This window comes from Diplotaxodon limnothrissa, linkage group LG8 (assembly GCF_057381915.1).
Source record: "Diplotaxodon limnothrissa isolate DT_005_m linkage group LG8, D_limnothrissa_male_GT1.1, whole genome shotgun sequence".
Lineage (NCBI taxonomy): Eukaryota > Metazoa > Chordata > Actinopteri > Cichliformes > Cichlidae > Diplotaxodon > Diplotaxodon limnothrissa.
In genome coordinates, this window is record NC_140603.1 from 29,803,362 (window position 1) to 29,828,725 (window position 25,364).

The 25,364-nt window shown below is 40.4% G+C and overlaps 1 protein-coding gene and 1 pseudogene across 2 annotated transcripts; both read left to right on the top strand.

Moving 5' to 3' along the window:
• Positions 1-3,620: 3,620 nt before the first annotated feature.
• On the top strand, positions 3,621-6,957 carry LOC146627170 (uncharacterized; annotated as a pseudogene). The gene is made up of 2 exons (XR_014906483.1): positions 3,621-3,895; positions 5,377-6,957. The product of XR_014906483.1 is annotated as an uncharacterized LOC146627170 (transcript).
• Positions 6,958-9,775: 2,818 nt separating this feature from the next.
• LOC146627171 (uncharacterized) lies at positions 9,776-20,861 on the top strand. Its single transcript, XM_085361711.1, has 2 exons — positions 9,776-10,090; positions 18,328-20,861. Exons 1-2 carry the CDS (start codon positions 9,970-9,972, stop codon positions 19,593-19,595), a joined length of 1,389 nt encoding a protein of 462 aa, XP_085217837.1. The 5' UTR covers positions 9,776-9,969; the 3' UTR covers positions 19,596-20,861.
• Positions 20,862-25,364: the final 4,503 nt, after the last annotated feature.

A 25,364-nucleotide genomic window follows, 5' to 3' on the forward strand; every position in this document is an offset into this window, starting at 1 on the left:
GGGAAAATGGAAAACAGGTGCAGTAATTGTTTAAAACGTATACAAACATACACATAGATACAGTAAATAAGGAAAAAACAGATTTAGTAAAATTAGAATGAGCTTGAAATTAATATTTGGAATCATAAAGGTGGTCAGCCTTTATTCCTCAATACATCCTGAAATCTTAGAGGCAGTTTTTCTATCTGGGTAGGCTTTCATTATATTGGATTTGTATTTATTTTATTTTTTTAAATTGAATTTAGTTTCTACTCAGTAAATAGTTGATCAAAATTATAAAAATTCAGTAAATCAGAATCAGAATCAGAATACTTTATTGATCCCTGGGGGAAATTATTTTTTGTTACAGTGCTCCATTTTAAACCAACATTAAGACAAGACAGACAATACGCTAACTAAGAATAGTACAATATATACATATATATACATACATACATACATAAGTCACTCATAAATAAATAGTTGGAAAAGAAACATGTGTAGTTGTAGCAGCAAACAGTGTGTTAAGTGGATGCGTTGTACAGGGAGCCACAGGCAGGAATGATTTCCTGTGTCGTTCAGTGGTGCTTTTCGGTAATCTCAGTCTCTCACTGAACGAGCTCCTGTGACTGACCAGGATGTCATGGAGTGGGTGGGAGGTGTTATCCAACATTGTCTTTATCTTGGACAGCATCCGCCTCTCCGACACCACCTTGAGGGAGTCCAGCTCCATCCCCACAACATTGCTGGCCTTACGGATTAGTTTATTAAGTCTGTTGGCATCTGCGACCCTCAGCCTGCTCCCCCAGCATGCAACAGCATAGAGGATCGCACTGGCCACAACAGACTCATAGAAAATCCTCAGCATTTTCTGGCAGATGTTGAAGGACCTCAGTCGCCTCAAAAAATAGAGACGACTCTGGCCCTTCCTGTAAAGTGCTGTGGTGTTTTTAGCCCAGTCCAGTTTATTGTCAATGTGTACTCCAAGGTATTTATAGTCCTCCACAATGTCAACACTGACCCCCTGAATTGAAACAGGGGTCAAGTGTTTCCTGGTCTTCCTGAAGTCCACGATCAGTTCCTTGGTCTTTGCCACGTTGAGCTGCAGATGATTCTGCTCACACCACGTGACAAAGGAGTCGACCACAGCCCGGTACTCTGTCTCATCATCCCTGCTGATGCATCCAACCACCGCAGAGTCATCAGAAAACTTCTGAAGATGGCAGGTCTCTGTGCAGTGGCTGAAGTCTGTGGTGTAGAGGGTGAAGAGGAAGGGGGAGAGGACAGTCCCCTGTGGTGCCCCTGTGTTGCTAATCACCTTGTCAGACACACACTGTGGGAGACGTACATATTGTGGTCTTCCTGTCAGGTAATCAACAATCCAGGACACCAGAGAAGCATCCACCTGCATCGCTGCTAACTTATCACCCAGGAGGGTCGGCCTGATGGTGTTGAAAGCACTGGAAAAGTCAAAAAACATGACCCTCACAGTGCTCGCCGGCTGGTCCAGATGGGTGTAGACACGATTGAGCAGGTAGATGATGGCGTCCTCTGTTCCGAGACGAGGCTGATAAGCGAACTGAAGGGGATCCAGGTGTGGTCTTACTATGGGTCGCAGCTGGTCCAGGATGAGCCTTTCCAGGGTCTTCATGATGTGGGAGGTCAGTGCCACGGGCCTGTAATCCTGGGGGCCACTGGGACGAGGCGTCTTTGGTACAGGGACGAGGCATGATGTCTTCCACATCACCGGGACCCTCTGCAGACTCAGACTCAGCATAAACAGTTTATGAAAGACTCCACACAGCTGGGGGGCACAGGTCTTGAGGACAAGGGGACTCACTCCGTCTGGTCCAGCAGACTTGCCTGAGTGAAGTCTCCTCATTTGCATCTCAACCTGGTATTGAGTGAAGGTGATGGGTGGGGGAGGGGTGTCAGGAATCTCACAGGAGGCAACATGTGAAGAGAGAGGCTGGCACAGTGGTGTGGCTCTGGATTCCAGGCTGACTGCAGGTGAGGTTGTGGGGGTGGGAGCAGACACTGTGTAAAGTAATAAACATTATTTTAAAACAATATTAAAGATTAGTTGGCATAATGAGATTTGCTTCTAATTCTAAAATCTAAGGAAATAATGCTTATTTCCTTCAATTAATGGTAGAGAATTATTGTATTTGCAAAAGGAACATTGAAACAACAGAACACTTGTTTTATGAGTGTAAGACTGTTACACAAATGTTTGGAAATACCATCATAAATAAATGTACAGTTCCAGAAGTAGATGTAGATTTCTGGTCTTTTCAAAATACTCGAATGGGTAATCCTCAAATATAGAAGATACACTTTTAATAAAGAATATGATAATCATAATCACAAAATTCTATAATTCTACATGAATGTAACTTTTTTAGGCCAAACATGAGGGAGAACACTCATGGTTTTTAATTTACAAACAATGTGTAATTATACTTTCAGTGGTGAAATGGAATTGCTTGATATTGAGTTTGTTTATGTATTATTCTGCTTATGTTCCAATAAATTAAGCAGGTTTTAGATGTGGAATGGAGCAGGGAGAGAAGAGCAAGGCAGAAATAATTAAGGGCAGAAAACTGGTTTAGATCAGGCTCATGTGTGCAAATGAATTACTTGAAAAGTGGCTGCTTATGCTGCTGGGTCCACTCCCCTTTTTGTTGTGTAGCCTGCTCACACTGATGTCTTTCACTGTGTGTTGGATTAATTTTTTCCTGCCCCTTGGGACTCAGTTTTGCATGCGCTGAAAATAAATGTCTTACTTTTTAAACATTCTGCCTCTTGTGTCTTCCATTCTGGATTCTTTGAAAACCTAAACATTACACTCAGTTTGCACACTGTGACAGCCACAAGCTGATTGCTTCCATGCCACACTACACTGATGCTGTGATTCATCCTCAAGAGCCCAATAAAGGTATAGTAAAATATAAACAGACATACTTTTATTGAAATTGGACATTTATGTGTTATAAATCCTTTTTGATTGACTGTACTTATTCCACTTGGAACCTCATGCAGCACACAAAAGTATTAAACTAAAAGTTGCAGATAAATTCATTCTGCTCTGCTGCTTTGATGACGATTTTATGAATGAGGTATTGAATGAGTGTCAAAGAGAAGAAAAAAAACCTGCCAGCAAACAGGTTAATGTTACAGACAGACTTATTACAACAGTAAATGACTCAGAGTTTAAGTTTTTATTTAATTCATTTTTTCTTTCATGCAGGTAATTCCACTGAGAATTATCTTATTTACAAGAGCAGCAGGATTTTTTGGACAACTTGGAGGAATAAGTTGTTTGCATAATATTTTGTGACAATAAAAATGAAATCCCCACGTATAAAAGAGAAAAGGATGGCTTTTGACTGGGTGTAATGCGACTGTCTTAGATATGTGACAGTATTTTAACATATTGTTTGCATTATAGGAATTAGAGGGTAATTATTTTAGAAATGTAATTTTGGACACTTAGATTTAGAGAAGGACAGTAAGAGGCAGTAAAGCGATATAAACTGATGTCCGGTGCCTTTAAACTGCCAAAGAAGCAGAAGAAGGGCGTCCGTGTAGATGCCTGCTCAGAACAGAGCAGACGTAAACAAATCTTTCGTAAAATCACCGATGGCAACTGCTGTCCTGTTCGGGTCTCTGCGGGTTCCTGTAATACATGGATGGGTGAAGGCTGACGGAGGTTCGATCAGCATGACCTTCACGCTGATCGGTGATCGATTCTGCGCAGGCCCCGTTCATCTTTAAGGAGCCTACAGTTGATTTTAGAGAACAAACACGGGCATCATGAAGGAAGTGGATTGTGTTCAGCAGCGAAACACAGACAGTCTGCAGACTGGAGGGCAGCAGCTGCAGCAGCACGATGATGATGCTTTAAACCAACCTGGTAAGAGAAGTCGCATTAATTAGATTCAGTGTTTCTAGGATGGGGTAAGAGTGGCTGGAAAACTCCCGACTTATAATAAAAATTGGTCTTCTTATATAGTATGTCCAAAGAATCGATTCTCTTATTATATAATTAGAATAACTTTGTAATGACGGACCGAAAAAGATTGAATTTAAAGAGAAGGTTTAGTGCAACCCGGACTGTTTTAGAGTGGGCACACAACAGAGTTGTTTCTGTGTGATTTTATGTGCAGTGCTTTGCTGCTATTAGTAAACTGACTGCAGTCAACGAGATTCATGAAGGGATATCTATCTATCTGTCTGTCTATCTGTCTGTCTGTCTGTCTGTCTTTATATATAAAATTGCAACTTAAAAATGGAATTTTTAATGTCAATGAGACTTTTTAGCTGGATAAAGAAAAAATATATAAAAGTCACTTTGCAAAATACCTATTGCAGCTTTAGTCATCATGAGAAATATGTATATGTTTGACAAATTTGTCTCAGATTATAAGCAAACAAGTAATTTACAGCAGTTTAAATACAGGCATCGATTCTGACAGATGATCATTTTTTGGCACAACATCAGCAGCACAGATTTCCAGACCACTCCTCTCCCCAGAGATGTTCCTCAGTCAGCTGATAACCATAACCTGTCCAGTGTGTGTCGTGTGGGTTTAGTGGTTACAAAGTGATATACAACTAAATAAAGTAAAAGAAATAAGAAAATAAAGTGCTGAAACAGCAAACAAATAAACAAATATGTATATATTAAGTCAAGACAACATGAAGTGAAGATTGCATAAAAACCAATAAGAAGTTGAAAAAGTTTTAACTGCTTTTTAAAAGAGTCCACAGAGTCCACAGATTTTAGAATATAATTCAGGAGGAGCTGTAGTCATGGTCTTTGTCTTGTTGGCATTTAGAAAAAGTTAAATTCAAGAGAGTCAATCACTAATCCAGGTCAAATAGTGGACTAGGGTTGACAGACCAGCTGGTGAGACATAAAACCAAAGAATTATCTGGAGCTGTTGTGGTTACACTTTATTTATTAATGTTTTTCTACCACAGCAGAGAAAAAGTGAGCGAAGGAAAGGGAAACCATCCAAGTAGAAAAGAATGGCCGAGGGAGACTCAGTTACAGACACCAAGGATGAGCATTCCTGTCACATTTCCCTGAAGTCCTCCTTGTCCTTGTCCTGCAGACGAGTCTGCAGTCATAAAAAGCTGTAGCACACCTTTTACAAACAAACAATGCTCCTGCCTTATCTGTGCCCTCTGATAACTTTTTATTTTTATTTTTTTAATTAAAATTGTTTAAAATTGTATTTGATTTTAGTTTTTTCTGATAAATAATCATGCAGCATTACAGTTTTGCTCACATCATGTTATTCTGACTACGGTATTATTAGAAAAATGTAGACTTTTTTTTTAAAATAATAAATAAAAATTTGGGGTGACAGTTGAACTTGTCTGTTTCAGTGTCTTCTGCCGAAGTCCAGCAGCTGTTTGTAGTTAAAGAAGAAATTCCTCCTGAATGGTCTCCCAGTTTGGACCAGCAGGATCGAGAGCTGCTCCACATAAAGGAGGAAGAGGAAGAAATCTGGACCAGTCATGAGGGAGGACCGCATAATGGGCAGGAGGAGGCTGAAATCACAGGTGTCCTGTTCACTGCTGTTCCTGTGAAGAGTGAAGATGATGAAGAGAAACCTGAGTCTTCAGATATTCATCAGAGCCAAACTGGAAACTGCACAGAGGCAGAATCTCCGAGCAGCTGCTCAGCTGAAAAGATAAAAGCTGAAGCTGGTGCAGAGGACTGTGGAGGACCAGAATCAACCAATGGCACAGACTTAAAAAGTAATTTACAACCAAAAACTGATGAAAAAACTTCAGACTCCTCTGAGACAGAAGTCAGTAATAATGACGATGAAGATTGGCAGGAACCTTTGTCAGATTATGCACCTGAAACTGAAGACAGTGATAACAGCTGGAAGGAGAGCAGTGCACTCGGGAGTGAAGTTTGTGATGGAAAATGTAGCCAGTCTGAAAATCTAAAGGGACACAGGAGAGATCATACAGGACAGAAGGCATTTTGTTGTGGCGTTTGTGGTAAAAGATTCACCCGACAAGGGGATCTAAAGAGACACCTGAGGGTCCACACGGGAGAGAAGCCATTTGATTGCAGTTTTTGTGGCAAAAGATTTAAACAGCAGGGGGTTCTTAAGAGTCATATGAGAATTCACACTGGAGAAAAGCCCTTTGCTTGCGATGTTTGTGGAAAAAGATTTATCCATCAGTCAAATCTCAAGTCACACACCAGAGTTCACACGGGAGAGAAACCATTTAGTTGTAGCATTTGTGGTAAACATTTTACAGAACAGGGGAGTTTGAAGAGGCACAGAGGAATCCACACAGGACAGAAGCCCTTTGGATGTGGCATTTGTGGGAAAACATTTAGCCGGAAGACACATTTTAATATACACATGACCGTCCACACGGGAGAAAAACCATTTGACTGTGGATTTTGTGGTAAAAAGTTTAGCCAGAAGACACACTTTAAGATCCACATCAGAGTCCACACTGGAGAGAAGCCCTTCAGTTGTGATGCCTGTGGAAAAAAATTTAGACTTCAGTATAATCTTAAAAGACACATGAGAGTCCACTCGGGAGAAAAACCATTTGGCTGTGATGTTTGTGGTGAAAGATTTACAGAGCAGGGGAGTCTTAAACGGCACAGCGGAGTTCACACTGGAGAGAAACCATTTTGCTGTGACGACTGTGGTAAAACATTCAGTCGAAATACGCATCTTAAGAGACACATGCGGGTCCACACGGGAGAGAGGCCTTTTGGTTGTGACATTTGTGGTGAAAAATTTACCGAGCAGGGGGTTCTGAAGAGTCACATGAGAGTTCACACAGGAGAGAAGCCATTCGGGTGTGACGTTTGTGGGAAGAGATTTAGACATCAGTATACACTTAAAAGACACACGGGTGTTCACACAGGGGAGAAACCGTTCTCCTGTGGTGTTTGTGGCGAAAGATTTACGAGACAGGGGAATCTAAAGAGACACATGCGTATTCACACATAATAATCTGCACTTCCATGCTTGTAAAATCAGCAACTGTATCAGTAAGAAGTACGTGATTTCATTGTATTTGTAAACTTTTTTATGTGTGTATTTTAAAGTTTATAATAAAAAAAGAACTTACCCAGGATGGTGGGTATTTATGATGCTTTGCTTCAGATGATATCTGATTATTCTGTGATGTTATTTTTTTATGCTGTGAGCTGTCAGTCATTCACAAACTGAGACTACCTATATTACAGGTGTCAAACTCAAAGATCTGGAGCCAACTCTACCTCTTTGCACATTTGATTCTGATTTGTATGTTTTTAAAATCATTGTGTTGAATGTTTCTTTTCCCTGCAGAAACGTCTCAGGTTCTTTTTCAACCCCTTTTCTGATTTATAAATTATTACATCATGAAGAAAGGTGAAGAAATGGCCATAAACAGCTGCAGTGTTTTCAGTTATGGAGAGGCCATATAGAGGGGTCATAGTAAGTGACCCCAGCTTTTGTGCTGTTATTTGCACTTCTACAGAAAATGTCTCTCCTGCTTTGTAGAATTTCAACTTTAAGACATATTTTAGCACTTTTATAGCTGTGGCTACATTTCTCTAAGTGTATTGTGGGTCTATGGCTGTACTTATGCTTGCTGGTTCATGGTGTGGTTTAAAATAGGTTGTTTATGTGTCAATTTGTTGTGTGACCTGTAAAGGTGGCCCATATACAGGTTTAATAATGATGTGGAATTACTTGTTGCAGTATTATTTTAGATCTAAATCTAATGGGTCTTACTGAACAGTTTAGTTGATAACCTCTTTTCTGTGGACATACCTTGTGTGAGTGCAACCCATGCCCAACTGCACATCACTGACAGTATGAATATCTTCTCAGCTTGTTTTTCAAAGTGAGCTGAGCCAAATACCTCCACCTGAGGCACAGGTGAGAACACATATATTTACATTTTAGGTTTAGGAATCATGTAAACAGTGTCCATTGGTGTAAAAAGTTAAATATATTGGATAAGAAATAAAACATGTTATCACCACAGCAGAGAACTTCTGAAAAAAATGTTTAGACAGTGTTGTAGATGATTCCATTAAAAATGCATCAGCAGAGCAAACAAACACTATACCCACACAGAGACTACAGATCGTCACCATATTAGGTGTTCTTTAAGTCTTTTATGGTCTCTGGCAATATCCAGTTTTTCATATTTAGCCAAAAACATTTGGACACAGGACCTGAGAGAAAAAACATGTCCTGGTTTCAGCAGCCTGTTCTCCTTTGTTCTCCCTTGTTCCTCTTTCCCCCCTCTCTCTCTGTCTTGCTCTCAGGTGGAGTAGGGGCAGTGCCTTGGCTCACTGTACCACCCATGGGTGGAGCTGCCCTACTTTCTGGTCCAGCCTGCACATCTGCTTCCCATTTTCTCATCACCCCTCTGGAATAAAAGCCCAGCTGAAACATTCACTCTTTGCCTCTCAGGTTTCCAAACCTTATTACTTGTTGGTAAGTGGTTCCTAGTTCTCCAGTCCAGTACTCATACTGGAATACTCACTTGTCCTCCCACACTCCACCCCTTCTGCCCTCCAGAACCATCATCTGCCTTCCCCATCAGTACATCTAAATTAATCTAATCAGTCAGCAGATACTGGTTTAAGGACCCCCTACTTCCCTGTCCAGTTCTCCTAGAGTGACGATCTGTCTCCTGGAGTCTCCTCCACGCTGGGAGACACAGCAAACCTTCTAGCACTGCTACATATTTATGTGCCATCCTGGAGGATTTGGACTAGCTGTGCAACCTCTCTAGGGTCCAAATATCGCCTCAAGCTACCAGTAGTGACACTGATCCTAGCCAAATGCAAAACTATTGAAAAAAATAGTCAGAAAAAATGAGAGTGGCCTCCACCTGTAACACCATAACTGTTTGGGGGGTTGTCTCATCATTGCCCCTCTATATCCCAGATGTTTAACTGATTAACTAATTCTATACTCCGATTAAAAAGTGCTCTTTTAAGTTTTTAGGACAGTGTATTATGTGTCTGCCTGTGTTGTATACAGTATTCGTAGCTCTTGAAAATGAGACACTGAGCTCAATGTGATTGTCTGTTTAAATAAAGGATTTAAAAATAAATCAACCAACCAACCAAAAAATAATAAATAAATAAATAAATAAATAAATAAATAAATAAATATCATGATGTTTATTTCAAATTAATTACTCTTAAGAAACCAAATGATCAACTTTCCAAGGGAGGCTCAAAGCCACAACTGGATTTATCTAAGATTCAATATGAAACCTAACCCTTTCATTTAAGACAGAATTTTGTTGTAATGAAATTAACATACAGAAATTAAAAGTGCAAAAGATAAGCTAACGATAAGCTAATTTATATATCTAGAAAAATAAATGTTAACATAAATAAATGTTAACATAAATAAATGTTAAATGCCAGAAGTGATGCCAGAAGACATTTTTAAACAGACTTCTTTCCTGCGAAAAACACTTTTGACCTATGGTTCTATTTATTTCTTTTTTTAGAAGCCATAAAATTCTTTTTAGAGTTAGAAAAGTTTTGTATCTAATTTGTGGATACAAAACTTTAAAGGAAATATCACGAGGTTGGTTACAAAGTACTCCTGTCAGGTACAATGAATTTTAATTTTCTCAGTGAAGTCCCACGCTGTGACAGGATTCATAAATCTGCAGGTTTCCCCACAGCTATGATTTTTTTTAAATCTCGTGGTCGCTGCGGTGACCTGGGATAAAGGTGCCCGAGCGGATGCCTGCTCAGAAAACGCAGGAGACACGTCAACAAATCTTCCCCCAAAAAAGAAGTCAAGGAGAGTGGACGCCCTGTTGGAGTCCGTGTCTGTGACACATTCATGCATCAGGTCCGGACAGACATGCAAACATCGCGTCTGTGTTCGGAAGTCGATTCCGCGCAGGCCTGGTTCGTCTGAAAGGAGCCCACAGTTTGTTTTAAAGAAGAGGATAGCCGCTGACAGCATGGACGAAGTGGATTATCTGCAGCAGTACGCCGCTGACAGCCTGCCGTTTGAAGAAAAACCAGAGATCAAACCGCTCGGACTCCATCAGCTGCAGGATGCTGATATTAACCGAGCCGATGGTGAGAATAATCTCAGATTTTATTTGGAGAAAACCGCTAACTAGCTGCTAGCTCGCCGTAGGGCTGGATAAATTTGGTTTTAATCTAAGATGTTTGATATGAAGACACAATCAGGTCCTTAACGGGTCTTTAAAATGATTTAAAAACAGCCTGAGATGGATAGCAACCGATATTACACCGTGTCGTTTATTTATTGAACAAAAATCTGAACCCAAATGAAGAAACAGTTTGTGGACAACTAAATGCACTCCATGATTCAGCCGCTGCAAAACCACCTTTAGCAGAAATAACTTGAAGTCGCTGTTGTGTGACTTCGGAGGAATTTTTGGCCCACTCTCCTTCAGGGCATTGCTTCAGCTCATTGAGGTTTGCGGCATTCATGTATGCACAGCTCTCTCTTAAGGTCCCGCCGCAGCATTTCAGTCAGTCTGAAGTCTGGACTTTGATCGGCCATTGCAACATGTCCATTCTTCCCTTTTTCAGCCTGTCTGTTGCAGATTTTCTGCTGTGCTTGGCATCGTTGTCCTGTTGCATGACCCAGTTTACACCAAGCTTTAGCTGTCAGACAGATGGCCTCACATTTGACTCCTGGCTGCAGCCTACTAAGCAGTAAGGATGTGCCCAGTTTTTCATGCATTGCTTCTGTGCATGCATAAAGAGTCTGTAGTGTGGGGTGTTTATTACCAAGAACATTAAATAAGCCAAATAATTATAGTTGGTTCTCACAACAAGAGAAAGTGATAACAGTGTCAAACCTGAATATAATACATTTAAATGAGCAACAGGCTCAAAGTATCACTTCTGTGATGTGCAGCTGTTGCATGAGAAATAAGTTTTTTGCCATGTTTTGCTCTGTTGACTTATTTGCAGTGCTAGGGTGGCCTATACACAGGTGTGTGGTGTCGATGCATCGTTACAGGGACCCCAAATATCAATATTTTATGAAATTAATTAAAATACTTGTTAAACATGCATTAAATTGGCTCAACTGAAAAACCATCCAACACTGGACCCTTAACTTGACAGATCTACCTCGTACTTCAGGGTAAGCTAATCGTTCAGTCACATGAGTACAAATGAGACAGCAACCTCCTTACATCTACAAAAATAGTGATTGTGTTTTGTATTTTTCACATTCTGCATATTCTGGTTGCCCAGAGCTTGAAGTTGTTGCACTCATGACCACTTTTGGTTCCAAGGTCACGGGTAGTCTGATTGGAGGAAACCTTTCTGCAAACAGTTGCAGTCTGACTTGGACTTGAGTCCACAGATGTGTGATTCTTGACAATTTATTACATGCAATTGCATATAATTGCCAACCTGACTCCATTTAGCTGCAGACTAATTAATAATTGAAGCGAGATAAACTTTGTCTTATTAGATAAAACTGATATTGACGAAGTTTAACTTTGGCGACATAATTTGCAGTTAAAAAAGGCGATGAATTGAAATATGTTGTTGCAGTACTCGGCATATCGCAAAATATAAAAAATTCAAATGTTGTTTTATTGTGAAAATACAGCATTGTGTAGTGTCTGCTGGTGATTGCCACATCTACTTATTTCTGTTAATATTTTGATATTCTTTCTATATACCTACCACGTGTTCCTCTTGCATCTCTGACTGACATGACTATAAGTCTTCTCAAGCCGGCTAACATACAGAAATCCAGGTTATGCAGAACTTGTTTTATAATACGCCTGACTGTATTCACAGCTTAAACATATCAGGGCATAATAAAAACCCGTGTGCTCCTTAGCAGGTGTTCAGTCTATGTCTGACGTGAACAGCAACACGTGACGTAGTCCACAGTTTCAGAAACTTAGCCTACATGTAGAAGCACTATGTGGAAAAACTGCCTCCACAGCAGTTGCGACGTAGCATCCAGGAGTCAAACGTGAGGTCACCTGTCTAACAGCTGAAGTTTGGCCTGAACTGGGTTATATAACAGGACAGTGATTCCAAGCACAGCAGCAAATCTGCAACAGACTGGCTGGAAAAGGGGGCAGAAAGGTGTTGCAATGGCCTAGTTGAAGTCCAGGCTTCAGCTTGATTGAAATGATGTAGTGGGACAGGGGTGCCCAATCCCGGTCCTCGAGAGCTACCGTCCTGCAGCTTTTAGATGCATCCCTACTCCAACACAGCTGAATCAAATGGTTTGATTACCTCTTCAGCATGCCATCGTGTTTGGCAAAGGCCTGATAACAAGCCATTCATTTGATTCAGCTGTGTTGGAGTAGGGATGCATCTAAAAGCTGCAGGATAGTAGCTCTCGAGGACTGGGATTGGGCAGCCCTGTAGTGGGACCTTAAGAGAGCTGTGCATAAATGAATTCCTGCAAACCTCAATGATCTGAAGCAACACAGTAAAGAGGAGTGGGCGAGAATTCCTCCACAACAGTGTGAGCCTGATAAAGTCATACAGAACATGATTACTTAAAGTTAGCGCTGCCATACATGCTTCTACGAGCACAGGCTTTTATCGGGTTGTTAAACCAACACAGGGTTTGGCAAACCAGCCACGAACATGTTCACATAATGGAGCCTTTGTGTGCCGTGCATGACAAAACGCAAACGCAGACATGTCTACAGCAGAGCAGCGCATTTCACAAAGAGCAAACTAACATTAGAAAATGGAAGAAGAGGTTGAACACGTAATACACCTCACACACACTTAGGGCTGCCACGATTTGTCGACTAGTCACGATTACGTCGACTATCAAAATCGTCGACGACTGATTTAATAGTCGACGTGTCGTTTGAAGCTTTGTAAGATTGCAAAAGACGCAGGAATAAGTAGGATTTAAGAGTGTAATAACGGACTGAAACAGAAGATGGCAGCACTGCATGTACAAGGATGCCAGCTGCCGTTAAACCCCGAAGAAGAAGAAGCAGCTGTGTCCCAGAATTCATAGCGCGGCCCAGCTCATTTTCCAACAATGGCGGCAGCTAGCTAGTTTTAATATTACTCTTATTATTCTTTCTGGGTCACAAAATAAACGTTTAACATATTTTCAGGCGAGAATGTAGCTGTGTAAACCTCAAATATCGGCTCAGTTTATCAGGACACCACATATTTTCAAAAGCGCTCCGACGTTTTCGGAGACGTCTGTTACCCACTAGCTCGATAGCTAGCCGGGGGCTAGGTCACTAGCGCCGTGAGAACACCAGACTCCCGGCAAATTGTTTTCAAACCCACCGCCGTCTTTTGCGACTCAGGTTAAATATATATGAGTCACTTAGATAACTTAAAATGTTATTGTTTGGCTTTTTTTTTTTAGTATTTTATTTGTTCCTGAGTAAATCGGTTTGGCTGAGATTAAAGTTATAGTTTTTACACAGCTGAATAAACGTCAAGCAGACAGCTGATTATCAGAAGTGTGAGATGCTGGAGAATATACTCCGGTGTCCTGTTATATTTTAGATAGCAAGGAGTTTATTCAACTTTACCGAAACAATCTGCAAATTTCATTAAAATTGAATAAACTATCATCTTGTCTTTATTTTTAGTTAGCACCTTAAAAGCTTAAAGCTGTAAGCTAATGATAGTTATAGAAGAGCAGATGCTGCTGGTGCAATAAGCTGTAGTTTTACGTCCAATGGATGATGATCTGATTAGTCGACTAATCGCATAAATAATCGGTGACTAGTCGACTATCAAAATAATCGTTTGTGGCAGCCCTACACACACTGTGTGTAGCATTAAAAAGCACTGTTCATAGTGAGTACACGTTAGTGTGCTGTGGGTTTGTAAGATCTTTAAAGTTATATTCAGTCTGTTTAACGCCTTTTATTCTGAAGCAATGTGTCAAATACGAACCATAAGTCGTAGGAGGCCATAAGTCAAATATGAGCCCATTTGTGTGATGGCTTAAAGCTTGGCTGAAACTGGGTCATGTGGTAGGACAAAAGAAAATCTGCAGTGGAATGGCTGTTGCAATGGTTTAGTCAAAGTCCGTGTGTGTCTGCAGCAAAGCAGAGTATTTCACAATGAAGAGCAAACTGTAGTATTAGGGAAAAAGTAGGAAGAGGTTAGATGCAACACAGATCACAGTGTGTAAGTGTGATGGGAAAAGCACAGTTATTAATCTGTGCATGCTTTGCGTGGTCACCAGTTCTGGAAAAAAAATTGTATACATTCAACAGCTGAGAGGAAAGCTGGCAAAAATGCTGACCGTGCAAGTTATTAGACTCATTAGTATCTCAGTCGAGTCCGGACTTGCTGAAGACTCTCCTCTTTAGGCTGCAGAGTCCGTGCTTTCATAAAGGAATCTCAAGTTTCGGTCCATCTGACCACAGAACAGTTTTCCACTTTGCTTCCGTCCAGTTTAAAGAGAAGACTTTGGCCTTTCTGGGTCCTGTTCACATGTGCCTCCTTCTTTACATGATGGAGCTTTGACCTGCATGTGCGGATGGCACCGTGAGCTGTGTTCAGACAGTGATTTCTTGAAGTGTTCCTGAGCTCATGCACTGACTTCCATGACAAAATTTCCTTTTAATTCAGTGCCGCCTGAGGGCATGAAGATTACGAGCACCCAATATAGATTTTCAGACTCTCCGTTGTGCACAGAGATGTTCAAATTCTCCAAAATTTTACATTCTTCTAAAAAAAAAGTTCCAAAGTTTGCAGCTTAGTAAACCTCTGCCCATCTTTACTTCTGAAAAACTCTGCTTCTCTAAGATGTTCTTTTTATAACCAATCATGTTACTAACCTGCTCCCACTGGGTTACAAAAAAGAAATATGGTTGAATTATGTTTCTTATTTGCATTTTACATAACATTCAAACCTTTTTGAAATTAAGTTTTTAAAATTTCAAGAAATAAAAGTTCTATGTTAGGGTTAGATCACCATATTGAGTCTTATAGAAGAATTAATTAGATTTAAAGTTTAAAGAAAAATAAGAAACTATATTTCTTTGGTCATCAGGGAAAAACAAAGCTTAAGTTGGTTTTACAATCTTTAGACAGGTCCATCTGAGATCATCTGTTCATCTGAGAAACAGCACTGTTTTCCAGTTGGTGGTGGTTTTGTATGTCCCATATCTTGACCGTAACCTTCTGTGGAGGTTAGGTTTGCAGTAATTTTTATGTAACCTGGTACAAAGTTAGCTTGTAGTTCAGACTTTGTTGTAGAAAAATAAGTCTTGGCAGACTAGCCGTGTGGAGCAAACTGGAGCTTCTCATTGTTTAAACCACCATGTCAGAAGATGTAGATCTATGTTTGTGGAACAGATGTTACTCAGCTTCAGATTGCCCTGAATTAAGCAGAGAAAATGACTGAAATTACTGAAAGTGGCACAGGATCTCTCTGATGCATTTCTTTTAAAACCTGGAAGGATATAGTGGTGAACAATCTTCTCCAAAAAATCTTGAATGATCGTGACAGGAGATGACTGAAGCGTTTGAAGTCAGATTGAGGAAAAAAAAAAAATCAACAGTGGAACTCTCGGCTGTGTTTTAATAGTTAAATAGCATTTCCACATGCACAATGGAAAGAGTATTCAAGGGATGGGGACTAAACAGCTGCTGAGCTTTAAGAAAACCATTAAAAAGGGCTTCAGTTTGGTAGAGAGCATACTGATTGAAAAAGGTCATGTGGTCTAAGTCCAGATTTACCTGATCCTGAGTGATGGCTGCATCTGGTGGTGAAGAGAGGCTGATTAGTTGATGCACCTGTCATCGGCCCTTCTACTATATGCAACCAGCTGGGCAGTGTTAAGGTCTAAGCTTGCTTTAGTGGGTTAGTTCAGAAACAATGTGTTCAAACACTAAGGTCACCTGACTACCTAAATATTCTGAATGACCTTGTCATCGTTGAATGTTTTTGTTCCCTAATTGAATGTGCATGTTTAAAAACGACAGTGCCAGGGACCATGAAACGCCATCTTTACACATGCAAGTAAAGGTATAATTTGCAAAAAAACCCCAGCTGCTACTATTGTTCTAGCAAGATATTAACTCATGGTTTTTAATATAAGATAGACAATGATCATTACATTACAGTAATGTTTATAATTACTAAAACAGTATTAAATGATCCTCACCCATAGAAATGTGTATACTTGTAAATGTGATGTGTATTTTTAGGCAAGGCAAGTTTATTTGTATAGCACAATTCAACAACAAGGTGATTCAAAGTGCTTTACAGAGACATTAGAAACAAGAACAAATAAAAAGCATGATTTAAAATTGATTAAAACAAGCAAATAAACTAACTAACTAATTAACTAACAAACAAACAAACAAACAAACAAACAACAGTATATAAAATCAAAACAGATAAAATCAGAACAGTAGATAAAATCAGTAGTTAAATGTAAGTTTTGAAATTTAAGCTTAAAGTGTGGATTTGGTGCTTTATTCAAATGCAGCTGAGAACAGGTGAGTCTTCAACCTGGATTTAAATAAACTGAGTGTTTCAGCTGATCTGAGGCTTTCTGGGAGTTTGTTCCAGATATAAGGAGCATAAAAGCTGAATGCAGCTTCTCCGTGTCTGGTTCTGACTCTGGGAACTGATAAAAGACCGGATCCAGATGACCTGAGGGATCTGGAAGCTTCATACTGGGTCAGGAGGTCACTGATGTATTTTGGTCCTAAACCATTCAGAGCTTTATAGGCCAGCATCAGAACTTTAAAGTCTATCCTCTGACGGACAGGCAGCCAGTGTAAAGACCTCAGAGCTGGACTGATGTGGTCCACTTTTTTGGTCTTAGTGAGGACTCGAGCAGCAGAGTTCTGAATGAGCTGTAGTTGTCTGACTGATTTTTTTAGGTAGACCTGTAAAGATGCTGTTACAGTAATCAAGCCTACTAAAAATGAATGCATGGACTAGTTTTTCCAGGTCCTGTTGAGACATCAGATCTTTTATCCTTGATATATTCTTGAGGTGATAGTAAGCTGACTTTGTTATTGTCTTAATGTGTTTTTCTAAGTTTAGGTCTGCATCCATCACTACACCCAAATTTCTCGCCTGGTTTGTGGTTTTTAGATGTATAGATTGAAGTTCTCTGGTGACCTGTAATCGTTTTTCTTTGGCGCCAAAGACTATTACCTCAGTTTTGTTTTTGTTTAGTTGGAGAAAATTGTGGCACAACCAGTCATTAATTTCCTCAATGCATTTACCAAGAGCCTGTACAGGGCCTCGGTCTCCTGGTGACATTGTGATATATATTTGTGTGTCATCTGCATAGCTGTGATAGTTTATTTTGTTGTTGTTTATAATCTGTGCCAGTGGGAGCATGTAGATGTTAAACAGAAACAGAATTTTTAGTTGAATAACTGGTGACTGGTAAATCTTGATATACTCTATTCCTAACATCATACTTTGCTGTGCAGTATAATTGGACCAGTTTGTCTGGCTCACACTCTGGGCACCACTAGCTCACTTGGAACAGTTGATGGATGCAGTCTGAATACATAAACTGTCGGCTTATCGTGAGCTGGAAGTAATGGCTGTTTATTGGACCCGTACAGTGTGTGTAGAGGAATTGCAGGATCTGGCTGCCCGGAGAGACTGATTAAGGCTACGTACACGGGTGTTTTTAAAACGCAGATTTTTCTGTGCGTTTGCACCTTTCGTCCTCACGTAAACGGTGTTTTCGGTAACTGAAAACGGAGATTTTTAAAAACGCCTGCTAGGGTGGATATTTTTGAAAACTTCGTTTTTGCGTTTACGTGTGGACGAGGAAAACGGAGAAAATGCAGCGTCAAAGGTGTGCGCATTTTTTGACGTCACACTGTGCGCCACGTTATTGTTTCGGTGAAATGAATTTCTACAATGGCGGACTTAAACAAAATACTGTTACTGTTAATTTTACTCTCTGCAGTGTTTAAATGCTGACATACACACAGTTACTGTCCCTCCACACATACCACTCAGTTCTGCTTCTATGCCCCAGCTTTGTTTACTTTTTCCCACCGAGGCTTCTAGACTTCTGATTGGCCAACATTTCTACACAGTTAGGAATATATCGCCACCTGTTGCTTTTACATGTTCCTAGTAGTGTTTTCCTTTAATTTTGCGTTTACGTGTGGATGGGATTTTTAAAAAAACAACAACAAAAAAACGGAAAATCTCCATTTTCAAAAATACCCTTGTGCGTGTGGACGTAGCCTAAAACTCAGTGAATACGTGGTGTGAGTTAAAACGCACTACAAGGATTTCAAACTGCTGAGGATGAGTGTCGGTGTATTTCAAATCGGTTATCGATGTAAACGTGTTTCATTGTTGCCTGCAGATATTCAGCAACTTGTGGTGATCAAAGAAGAGGCTCCATGGGACCAGCATTACTCGGAACACCTCTACATAAAGACGGAGCAGGAGGAACTGCTGGCCAGTCAGGAGGGAGAGCATCTTAATGGGTTCGAGGAGACTGAAATCACCGGGTTTCCATTCAATATTCTAGTAAAGAGTGAAGATGATGAAGAGAAACCTCATTTTTCACAGCTTCATAAAAGCCAAACTAAAGACTGCACGGCGGCTGAGCCTCCAAGCAGCAGCTTGACTAAATGGATTAAGATAGAAACTTACGGAGAGGACGGTAGATCACTAGAACTAGCCAGGAAACCTGATCCCAGTACTCATTTACAAACAAATATTGTTAAAGGGGCTTCTGACTCTTCAGAGACGGAGGTCAGTGATGAGGATTGGCAGGGCCCGTTGTCAGATTCTGGACCTGAAACTGAAGACAGTGAAAATGGAAAGCTCGAGTCGGGCGTTCCTAGTGAGGCGGGACATAACACTCCGAAAAAAAACTTTAGCTGCTCTGCGTGCGGTAAACATTTTGTCTACAAGCAGTCTCTTAAGAGGCACATCAGACGTAATTCAGAAAATGGTTCTTCAGGCTGTTTGGATAACATGAAATGTTTTAAACGGAAGCAAAGCATAGACTCGCACATCAAAATTTACACGGGAGAGAAACCGTTTGGCTGTGGGTTCTGTGGCAAAAGAGTTAAGTACCTGTACAATCTTAAATCACACATGAGGGTCCACACGGGAGAAAAGTTATTTGGCTGTGACATTTGTGGAAAAAGGTTTACGCATCACCAGAATCTGAAGACGCATGTGACAATCCATTCAGGGGAGAAACCGTTTGTGTGCGATATTTGTGGCAAAAGAGCAAGGCATCAGAATAATCTAAAGATACACATGATAGCCCACACAGGAGAAAAACCGTTTGGGTGCGACGACTGCGGTAAAAGATTTAAACGGAAGACTCATCTGACGACGCACATGACCGTCCACACGGCAGAAAAGCCATTCGGCTGCGACGTGTGTGGCAAAAGATTTAACCGCAAATCCCACCTTAGGACGCACATGATCGTTCACACTGGGGAGAAACCGTACGGTTGCGATGTTTGTGGCAAGAAATTTAACCGAAAAACGCACCTGGAGTCTCACATCACGGTTCACACAGGAGAGAAACCGTTTGGTTGCGCCATTTGTGATCAAGGATTTACTCAGCAGGGAAGTTTAAATCGACACATGAGATTTCACTTGGGGTAGAAACGTGGTCACAGTCACGGAGTTTGGTCTGAAAGGGTCAAAGTGTCGCTGAAAGCCACAGCAGAGGCTCTGACTTGCAAGAATTATTGCTCTCTTCATCTGTGTCTACAGTTTCGAGACTCTTTTTGTTTTTGTGATTAATCTTGACATTCTTGACATTTTTATGTTACAAGTTAAGAATTGTGGCAGCACGGTGGCGCAGCAGTTACCACAGTGCTGCCCCACAGAAAGAAGCTCCTGGATTTGAACCCACTTCCCTTCTGGGGCACCCTGTGTGGATGCCCTTGGACTTCCTCAGGGTACCCCAGCTTTGTGCCACAGTCAGAGGACATGCTTGTTAGATAAATGGGTAACTCTAAATTTGCCTTAACTGTGAATGAGTGTGTATGGTTGTCTGGACAGGCCCTGTACCCCTCTGTGGGAGCTGTTAGGGCTCCAGCCCCACAACCCTGCACTGGATTGGCAAGAGCAGTTAAAGTGATCGGCTGTAATGACATCATTTATGGATTCGGTCATCTCCTGCGTTGGATGAGGCTCTGGTCTCTTTATCGTCCTGCAGTGCTTTTTGTTTGTTTGTTTTGTAGGTGTCCCAAAACTATTTACTGGCCATTCTTGGCCCCTGCTTCATGAAACACGACTTTAAATAAAACTTTAAAAAAACCTGTGGCTCACAGTGTCCCGGAGCCCGCAGAAGACTCTCTTTTGAGCTGATGTAAGACTTCAGTGTGGAGCATTAATAAGTATTCTGTTGTTGTGGATGGTTTGTCTCTTCCTGCCATATGATGGCATTTGTCTCTGCCTGTCAGGGACATTCAGCACGAACTGTTACTGTGAGCAGCCAAACAAACGCTGTCTACGCTGGGAGAATTTGGATTATTGTTAACTCTGAGGTGCCTCCGATTTTGTTTGCTTTCTCTGAGCATTTGGAGCGAGAAATGCCGACTGAAGTCAGACTCATCAAGCGGATGGTTTACAAGGTGCAGCGCTCCACCAGCTGGAAAGCTTAAGGCAGTCAACAAAGTTTGACCACAAAATTAATTCTGTTTTGTACGTTTGTCTCCTAATCATGTCTCCAGCTGTCACAGCTGCACTGATTCAGCACTTGTATCTCCTAATCCAGCCGTTATTTTTCATTTATTCATCATTATTTATAATTATTAATCTTTTTTTTATTATTTTGATTAACCTAATGATCATTGGAGAAAAATGTTTCCCTCTGTGCCGATTTTGTTTGAGATAATTGACTGAAGCATTTTGTGTGTTATGAATTTGGGAGAACATTCATGGATCTATAATCCTGAAAATTTCAATAATTTCCTAAATGATGATCAAAACTAAATGTAACATTTTGGCTGAAGATGATGAATTGAAAAACATTAATTTAATGTTTGTATTTATTGGATTCCTTAATTGAATTTAGGTGAAAGTTACCTAATTAGTATTTGAAATTATTTTTAGGGGAAAATTTACACTTAAAAAAAAAAAGAGATAATGAAGGATTTATTTTTTAATTAATTTTGAGTTTGAACCAACATGTAGCGTCATTAGTAGCCTTGCACTTTACGTTTTTTCCACATTTTCAGCCTCAAGCTTTGAGTTTTGACTTGATCACCACTTTGGTTTGTCCAGCAGATGGCAACAGTGTGACAAAAAAAGAGATGCAAGGCTGGCACTCTGTTTGCTGTTGTATACTTGTGTTGTTCATGCATCTTTAGTTATTAATCAAGTCAAGACAATAGCTTGTTTATTATAAATTTGAAAGAATGACAGTGTTACATTAAAGTGTGTAAATGAAAATAAACCCTTTTCCCACCAAGTCCAGTGTTGGTTTCATTTTCTCGATTGTTGAACTTGTTGAGAAAACCGAGATGAAGCTAAGCTCCTGTTGTGCAAAGCATTTGATAAGAAATGCAGCAGTGTGCATTTACAGCGTGTTTAAAAACAGATTCTAATGTTTGCACACAAAATGATTCATAACTGGTTCTTTGTCTTTGCCTTCCAAGATTAATTTTTCTCAGTCCAAACCTGTTAGTTTCTTAGACACTGATTTGGTAACGAGCATCCTCGCACTCCTTCAGTATCTGTTCTGTCCTCCTGCTCTCTCGCACGCTCTGTCCTAACATGACGTGACATCAGAAATCATCTTCATGACTCACATATTAGCAGCTTCTCAAATTATTACACAAGCCACTGTTAATGCATGGCTGCCAAATAGAGAGAGAGACACACACCTGTGTTATTGATGTCGTGCTCCGTGAGTGAAGCATCAACTTTCTTCATCCGTGGCTGAAAATCCTCTAACGCTCCGTGATTAACACGTTTTCCTTTCTGTTTATTCTGTGCAGAAACCAAAGTGCAAAGAGGACGCGTCACAGTTTCAGAGAGGGATTGTAAAAGCAGATGGTTCCTGTATTTCTCTGCCGTGCACCGTAAATAAGGACATTTTCCAAAATATTACAATATTACTTTAATTTTCTTTCAGCATTTTCATTCAATCATTTCTTTATTTTTCCTTCTTTCTATTTCTCCAGTCTGGTTTCCTTCCCTTATTATCTTCTGTTTGTACTTCAGTTCTTTATTGTTTTTCTTCAATTCTGTTTTCTTGTCAGAAGGGAAATGTGGTTTTTACAAGCTGCCAATTACAACTTTCAATAAAAGATTTTACACAAATATCAACTTTATAAAAAGCCGTTGCACTCCAAACTGCGTGCGCCCTGTAATCATCTCAGACTTGAAACAGTCGAACAAGCTGATGCTCTGAGTAATGCGATTATATTATAAAGATGACGATGTGTTTAATAAGATTAATTAAATAGAAGGAATAAATATTGTGAGCCAACCTCTGAAGCTCAGTAATGAAAACATTATATCTTATTAGTGTGTGAAAACAACGCTTCATAGCTTCACAGGGAGTTTTAAAAACTGAGCTTTCCTGCAAATGACTTCTGGCTGCAGCAGTGTTTATCTTCACAAGAAAGGAAATAAGCTCATCTTCCAGAATGTCGCACTATTACTTACAAATTCTTCTTTATTTCTTCGTCTCTTTCCAGTTCACTTCCTGCTTTTATTCGTTTCTCGTATCCATTCTGGGGTCCTGGATGTATTTCTATGCTCCCTTTTGCTTCAGGCCTTATTTATATATTATTTATATTCTTTGTTCTGCTTTTCTAACATTTGAATCTTTTCATGTTATCTGTAGGATCAGAGGAATGAAGCTGTCACATAATATGCACTCACTGGACAGTTCAAAGGTACAGGGTGCTGGTACCAGGTTGGATGCCTTTTTACCTTCAGAATGTTTTAATTCCTTGTGCCACAGATTCGAAAAGTTGCTGGAAACGTTCCTTAACACACCGTTGCTGCAGATTTGTCGGCTCCATGTCGAAGATGGAGGCCATGTGAGTACAGTGAACTAACTGTGAAGCTCAAGAACCCAGCTGTGGTGTTTAAACGATGCTCAGCTGGTACTAAAGTGTGTCAAGAACATATCCCCTACACTTGCCAAGGCAGGATGAATCGGTGGTTTCATGCTTTCCAAGTTCTCACCCGTTCATCCAAATGCTGCAGCAAAAATCAAGATTCATTAAACTGGGTAACATTGATGAGTGTGTGTGAACTGTAGCCTCAGTTTCCTGTTCTTATCTGACAGGAGTGACCTGGTGTGCTCTTCTGCCGCTTCAGCCCTTCAAGGCTTTGATATGTTGTGTATTCAGAAATGCTCTTCTGCATGCCCTGGCGTTGCCTTTCTATCAGCCTGATCTCCTCTGACTTCAGACATCAATAAAGCATTTTCACCCAGAGAGCTCAGAGAAGAGAACGTCAGCAGGTCATCTTGAACATGTTTACATACCTGAGTATACTGAGTCACAACCATGTGATCAATTCATTGGATATTTGTGAGCGGCCATGAGGAAATAAGTAATCAAGTGTTCTTTATTGTTTTTGTCTGGGCTAAGTTTTTGTTGCCAAATAGCTGTAACAAAGCTCCAAATCAGAACTCAAAAATCTGTTATAACATATCTGAAGAGATCTGAATCATAGCTGTGAACATAATGGCCTGTGGCCACCAAGACTTCCTAAAATAGCCTTTTTGAATCTTTTATTAATTTAACCTGCTAGTGAAAAACAAAATGGGCCTAATTCCCGATCAGTGTGTGGCCAGTCAGTTAGTCTCTTGTCTAATATAGAAAAGATTACTAGTAGCTGAGTTACTGAGTAGCTGTTGAAGAGTCCAAAGTTTTAAACCACAAATGTGAACTCTTGCAAGCTGAATACAGATTTTTGCATCAGTAAAACTTTATTATTATCTCCTGCCATAATACTCAGACCGGCCATCCTGGCATCAACCTCCATGCTGAGGTTAAGTCACTTTTTTTCTCCATTCTGATGTTCAGTTTGAGCTTCAGCCGGTCACCTTGACCACATCTATGTGCCCAAATTTACTGAGTTTCAGCCATAATTGGCTGATTAGATGTTTGCATGAATGGATGGTTAAACAGGTGTACCTAATGAAGTGCATGTGAGTGTAGATCAGAAAGCCCCCTGAAGCAGGTTTGTGAATAATTTCTTTTGCTTTTTGCTTCCTTTTTCAGCTTATTGTAACTCTCAGTCATCATAGACGGAAATCCCATCGCTAACTTTATATTTTGGAGAAAGCCAAAATAACCTTTTTTAATACAAAACATGAATAATTCCTTGTTCCTTTATTGCCATGACTCAGGAGAACAATTTCAGTTAAAAAACACAAATATTCTGAGTGCCTAGGGTTAAGGTTAGGATTAAGGCTGATGGCTGCAGAGGATTAAACTAAGTTTAGAAAAACAACTTTTAGACTTTTCTCCAAATACTTTTCCATTTTCGTCATTTGGCTTAAACTGGTGGAACATTTCTTCCTCCCCTGTCCTTGAAACTTTAAAAATGCTGATCAGTCACCCAACAAAAACGCCGGTAAGGACGTCCAGAGCTTAATTTTGAATCGCACTCTAACATGCAGCAATTTGTTTCTCATTTTTTTGGCATTGTTGCTGTTATTTCACGCTCTGATTTAGTTTAACCTCAATTACCTGGTTGGATGATTAGTCACAGTAAGATTACTCCTGCTGGATATTTCGAGTCCCTCTCTTAATAATGTGCTGATCTCAGAGTACTCATCGTCTCAAGCGTACTCAAGCTTAACTTAAATCATGTGCATTCAGAGACTGTTTTCTAGAGACTGCAGGTTAGCATCGGCATGTGATTTATGTTGTGGAACAAGCTGTGCAAACAGCACAAATGATGCAGCAGATGACGTGAAGGCGACCAGTGAAGCTGCTGCGGCGCATGAAGCAGGGTATTGCTGCACTTCCACTGGTTGTTTCATCACTCCGCTCCCTCCCCAGTTTCACACCATCATTTACACATCAAGGCCTGGAGAAACAAGTTGTTTTCACTGTTTGCCTAAAGGTTATAAATACACAGCATAAATAAAACAGGACCATTCTGCAGTTCTAAAGAAACGGGACACATCTTGTTTACCGCTCTAACAAATTAACACTGTGATTGGGGGAAAAAAAATGAGAACAACACTGACATATTGGAAATCGATACCAGTAACTGACTCTGCAGACCAGGCACAAGGTCCTATTTACCATCTCCAGCATGTCCTGTGTTACTCACCAGATTCAAGGTTTCCTGCTACAGACCCTCCCCCTCTTTCAATCTCATATATACGGGAAGGATGCAGCCACCGGTGGCCTTGCACCCGTCTTTCTCTCCTCGGCGGAGCCATTA

Coding starts and splice junctions, on each gene's coding strand:
- LOC146627171 (XM_085361711.1), top strand. CDS start 9,970: ATGGACGAAGTGGATTATCTGCAGCAGTACGCCGCTGACAGCCTGCCG. Junction 10,091..18,327: donor TGATATTAACCGAGCCGATG/GTGAGAATAATC, acceptor TGTTGCCTGCAG/ATATTCAGCAACTTGTGGTG.